The sequence below is a fragment of the Bombina bombina genome, chromosome 1 (genome assembly GCF_027579735.1).
Source record: "Bombina bombina isolate aBomBom1 chromosome 1, aBomBom1.pri, whole genome shotgun sequence".
In the NCBI taxonomy this organism is placed as follows: Eukaryota; Metazoa; Chordata; class Amphibia; order Anura; family Bombinatoridae; genus Bombina; species Bombina bombina.
This window is the reverse complement of record NC_069499.1, coordinates 1,063,573,211-1,063,579,210: the sequence shown is the minus strand read 5'-3', so window position 1 is coordinate 1,063,579,210 and position 6,000 is coordinate 1,063,573,211. Positions and strand designations below refer to the sequence as shown.

Below are 6,000 nucleotides of genomic sequence, written 5' to 3'. Positions count from 1 at the left end.
CCATAATAATCTATTTCTGTACAATCTACTGTCTATTTCGTGCACACCTGCATCTTTAAGTGAACCTACCTGCCCTAGTTGTTCACAGGCTGTCTGGTATTCCGTTCTCCATAATAATCTGTTTCTGTACAATCTACTGTCTATTTCGTGCACACCTGCATCTTTAAGTGAACCTACCTGCCCTAGCTGTTCATAGGCTGTCTGGTATTCCGTTCTCCATAATAATCTGTTTCTGTACAATCTACTGTCTATTTCGTGCACACCTGCATCTTTAAGTGAACCTACCTGCCCTAGCTGTTCACAGGCTGTCTGGTATTCCGTTCTCCATAATAATCTGTTTCTGTACAATCCACTGTCTATTTCGTGCACACCTGCATCTTTAAGTGAACCTACCTGCCCTAGCTGTTCACAGGCTGTCTGGTATTCGTTCTCCATAATAATCTGTTTCTGTACAATCTACTGTCTATTTCGTGCACACCTGCATCTTTAAGTGAACCTACCTGCCCTAGCTGTTCACAGGCTGTCTGGTATTCCGTTCTCCATAATAATCTGTTTCTGTACAATCTACTGTCTATTTCGTGCACACCTGCATCTTTAAGTGAACCTACCTGCCCTAGTTGTTCACAGGCTGTCTGGTATTCCGTTCTCCATAATAATCTGTTTCTGTACAATCTACTGTCTATTTCGTGCACACCTGCATCTTTAAGTGAACCTACCTGCCCTAGTTGTTCACAGGCTGTCTGGTATTCCGTTCTCCATAATAATCTGTTTCTGTACAATCTACTGTCTATTTCGTGCACACCTGCATCTTTAAGTGAACCTACCTGCCCTAGCTGTTCACAGGCTGTCTGGTATTCCGTTCTCCATAATAATCTGTTTCTGTACAATCCACTGTCTATTTCGTGCACACCTGCATCTTTAAGTGAACCTACCTGCCCTAGCTGTTCACAGGCTGTCTGGTATTCCGTTCTCCATAATAATCTGTTTCTGTACAATCTACTGTCTATTTCGTGCACACCTGCATCTTTAAGTGAACCTACCTGCCCTAGCTGTTCACAGGCTGTCTGGTATTCCGTTCTCCATAATAATCTGTTTCTGTACAATCTACTGTCTATTTCGTGCACACCTGCATCTTTAAGTGAACCTACCTGCCCTAGTTGTTCACAGGCTGTCTGGTATTCCGTTCTCCATAATAATCTGTTTCTGTACAATCTACTGTCTATTTCGTGCACACCTGCATCTTTAAGTGAACCTACCTGCCCTAGTTGTTCACAGGCTGTCTGGTATTCCGTTCTCCATAATAATCTGTTTCTGTACAATCTACTGTCTATTTCGTGCACACCTGCATCTTTAAGTGAACCTACCTGCCCTAGTTGTTCACAGGCTGTCTGGTATTCCGCTCTCCATAATAATCTGTTTCTGTACAATCTACTGTCTATTTCGTGCACACCTGCATCTTTAAGTGAACCTACCTGCCCTAGCTGTTCACAGGCTGTCTGGTATTCCGTTCTCCATAATAATCTGTTTCTGTACAATCTACTGTCTATTTCGTGCACACCTGCATCTTTAAGTGAACCTACCTGCCCTAGTTGTTCACAGGCTGTCTGGTATTCCGTTCTCCATAATAATCTGTTTCTGTACAATCTACTGTCTATTTCGTGCACACCTGCATCTTTAAGTGAACCTACCTGCCCTAGTTGTTCACAGGCTGTCTGGTATTCCGCTCTCCATAATAATCTGTTTCTGTACAATCTACTGTCTATTTCGTGCACACCTGCATCTTTAAGTGAACCTACCTGCCCTAGCTGTTCACAGGCTGTCTGGTATTCCGTTCTCCATAATAATCTGTTTCTGTACAATCCACTGTCTATTTCGTGCACACCTGCATCTTTAAGTGAACCTACCTGCCCCTAGCTGTTCACAGGCTGTCTGGTATTCCGTTCTCCATAATAATCTGTTTCTGTACAATCTACTGTCTATTTCGTGCACACCTGCATCTTTTAGTGAACCTACCTGCCCCTAGCTGTTCACAGGCTGTCTGGTATTCCGTTCTCCATAATAATCTGTTTCTGTACAATCTACTGTCTATTTCGTGCACACCTGCATCTTTAAGTGAACCTACCTGCCCTAGCTGTTCACAGGCTGTCTGGTATTCCGTTCTCCATAATAATCTGTTTCTGTACAATCTACTGTCTATTTCATGCACACCTGCATCTTTAAGTGAACCTACCTGCCCCTAGTTGTTCACAGGCTGTCTGGTATTCCGTTCTCCATAATAATCTGTTTCTGTACAATCCACTGTCTATTTCGTGCACACCTGCATCTTTAAGTGAACCTACCTGCCCTAGTTGTTCACAGGCTGTCTGGTATTCCGTTCTCCATAATAATCTATTTCTGTACAATCTACTGTCTATTTCGTGCACACCTGCATCTTTAAGTGAACCTACCTGCCCTAGTTGTTCACAGGCTGTCTGGTATTCCGTTCTCCATAATAATCTGTTTCTGTACAATCTACTGTCTATTTCGTGCACACCTGCATCTTTAAGTGAACCTACCTGCCCTAGCTGTTCACAGGCTGTCTGGTATTCCGTTCTCCATAATAATCTGTTTCTGTACAATCTACTGTCTATTTCGTGCACACCTGCATCTTTAAGTGAACCTACCTGCCCTAGCTGTTCACAGGCTGTCTGGTATTCCGTTCTCCATAATAATCTGTTTCTGTACAATCCACTGTCTATTTCGTGCACACCTGCATCTTTAAGTGAACCTACCTGCCCTAGCTGTTCACAGGCTGTCTGGTATTCCGTTCTCCATAATAATCTTTTTCTGTACAATCTACTGTCTATTTCGTGCACACCTGCATCTTTAAGTGAACCTACCTGCCCTAGCTGTTCACAGGCTGTCTGGTATTCCGTTCTCCATAATAATCTGTTTCTGTACAATCTACTGTCTATTTCGTGCACACCTGCATCTTTAAGTGAACCTACCTGCCCTAGTTGTTCACAGGCTGTCTGGTATTCTGTTCTCCATAATAATCTGTTTCTGTACAATCCACTGTCTATTTCGTGCACACCTGCATCTTTAAGTGAACCTACCTGCCCTAGCTGTTCACAGGCTGTCTGGTATTCCGTTCTCCATAATAATCTGTTTCTGTACAATCTACTGTCTATTTCGTGCACACCTGCATCTTTAAGTGAACCTACCTGCCCTAGCTGTTCACAGGCTCTCTGGTATTCCGTTCTCCATAATAATCTGTTTCTGTACAATCTACTGTCTATTTTGTGCACACCTGCATCTTTAAGTGAACCTACCTGCCCTAGTTGTTCACAGGCTGTCTGGTATTCCGTTCTCCATAATAATCTGTTTCTGTACAATCTACTGTCTATTTCGTGCACACCTGCATCTTTAAGTGAACCTACCTGCCCCTAGTTGTTCACAGGCTGTCTGGTATTCCGTTCTCCATAATAATCTGTTTCTGTACAATCTACTGTCTATTTCGTGCACACCTGCATCTTTAAGTGAACCTACCTGCCCTAGCTGTTCACAGGCTGTCTGGTATTCCGTTCTCCATAATAATCTGTTTCTGTACAATCCACTGTCTATTTCGTGCACACCTGCATCTTTAAGTGAACCTACCTGCCCTAGCTGTTCACAGGCTGTCTGGTATTCCGTTCTCCATAATAATCTGTTTCTGTACAATCTACTGTCTATTTCGTGCACACCTGCATCTTTAAGTGAACCTACCTGCCCTAGTTGTTCACAGGCTGTCTGGTATTCCGTTCTCCATAATAATCTGTTTCTGTACAATCCACTGTCTATTTCGTGCACACCTGCATCTTTAAGTGAACCTACCTGCCCTAGTTGTTCACAGGCTGTCTGGTATTCCGTTCTCCATAATAATCTGTTTCTGTACAATCTACTGTCTATTTTGTGCACACCTGCATCTTTAAGTGAACCTACCTGCCCTAGTTGTTCACAGGCTGTCTGGTATTCCGTTCTCCATAATAATCTGTTTCTGTACAATCTACTGTCTATTTCGTGCACACCTGCATCTTTAAGTGAACCTACCTGCCCCTAGTTGTTCACAGGCTGTCTGGTATTCCGTTCTCCATAATAATCTGTTTCTGTACAATCTACTGTCTATTTCGTGCACACCTGCATCTTTAAGTGAACCTACCTGCCCTAGCTGTTCACAGGCTGCTTGGTATTCCATTCTCCATAATAATCTGTTTCTGTACAATCCACTGTCTATTTCGTGCACACCTGCATCTTTAAGTGAACCTACCTGCCCTAGCTGTTCACAGGCTGTCTGGTATTCCGTTCTCCATAATAATCTGTTTCTGTACAATCTACTGTCTATTTCGTGCACACCTGCATCTTTAAGTGAACCTACCTGCCCTAGTTGTTCACAGGCTGTCTGGTATTCCGTTCTCCATAATAATCTGTTTCTGTACAATCTACTGTCTATTTCGTGCACACCTGCATCTTTAAGTGAACCTACCTGCCCTAGCTGTTCACAGGCTGTCTGGTATTCCGTTCTCCATAATAATCTGTTTCTGTACAATCTACTGTCTATTTCGTGCACACCTGCATCTTTAAGTGAACCTACCTGCCCTAGCTGTTCACAGGCTGTCTGGTATTCCGTTCTCCATAATAATCTGTTTCTGTACAATCTACTGTCTATTTCGTGCACACCTGCATCTTTAAGTGAACCTACCTGCCCTAGCTGTTCACAGGCTGTCTGGTATTCCGTTCTCCATAATAATCTGTTTCTGTACAATCTACTGTCTATTTCGTGCACACCTGCATCTTTAAATGAACCTACCTGCCCTAGTTGTTCACAGGCTGTCTGGTATTCCGCTCTCTGACACAGATCTTTGACACGCTGGTATTTTGGCAGGAAGTTCTCTTCTTGTGCATCTACCTTTTCATTTTCCCTCTTATGCAAAAGTTTTCTAAATAAAAAAAAAACTCCATAAAATTAGGGAATACATTATAAATTAGATCATGAAGTACAAATAAACACATGCATGAGTAATCACTGCATAGCATCGTGACATCTGAAAATAAGCAAAATAAAAATCGTTTTTCTAAGTGATTATGAGACTTGATCAGACACAATTAGTTTTGACAATGGTTTGACAGTTTATTTTCAGGTCATGTATATGCTAACATAAATGTTTTGATCTACGGCAAGTTATTTATTTAGTTGCTGGATAGTTCTTATTTTTATTTATTCCATGTAATAACCTGACTCTAAGCCTTTACTAAAACACCCCCCCCCCCTTATTTATCTGCTTTAGATCCTAAAAACTCAACCTCTAAGGCTTCTGTGCTGTGTCTGTGGAACATACCTGCTCTCTTCAGAATCTAGTTAATCTTAAGAAACAAATGCTCCCTGAAAACAACAACAACATATATTCAGAAAAAGATATAACCTATTCCCCAAATTGGCGATAATCTTCTTAAAATAAATCATGCACATCCCCAGTACTATTTTTAACATTTAAAGGAACAGTAAACACTAAATAAATGCTAGATAGAATGATGCCTTCAAAGAAAGATTAGTCTGAGAATAACAGACTATGTTTATGCATTTTTTAAAGTTTTATTAGCTGTTTAAATATTGACAAAATAAGTAAAGTAAAGCAATGGGAGCTGCCATTTTGTAACTTAGGTTACCTTCTCTGCTGTGGCCAATTAGGGACAGTTATAAATAGGTCACTAGAGTGTGCAGCCAATGGCTGTGTGGAATATAACAGTGTTATAGTAATTTTTAATTCGGACTGAAAAGCTCACAATTTAAGAATGTAATTACAGGAAATGGGAACCAAATAATTAATGAAAGCATGATGCAGAGTTTATTTTATATATACGTTTTATCATTTTAAATTACCATGTCAAAAACTTTACACTTATTTTGTCACTATTTTAACAGCGAATGAAACTTTAAAAAAATAAGTCTATATGTTATTCCCAGACTAATCTTTTCTTTGAATG

The 6,000-nt window shown here is 41.0% G+C and overlaps 1 protein-coding gene across 8 annotated transcripts in view; it reads right to left on the bottom strand.

Annotated features, from left to right (window-relative positions):
• The window catches only part of SULF2 (sulfatase 2), a 904,152-nt gene that overhangs the window by 64,295 nt on the left and 833,857 nt on the right, over positions 1–6,000 (bottom strand). For all 8 annotated transcript variants that reach the window (XM_053690481.1, XM_053690402.1, XM_053690933.1 and 5 more), the window contains one exon: positions 4,826–4,955. In XM_053690481.1, the coding sequence (XP_053546456.1) occupies positions 4,826–4,955 (130 nt within the window). The remainder of the gene's footprint in view (positions 1–4,825; positions 4,956–6,000) is intronic.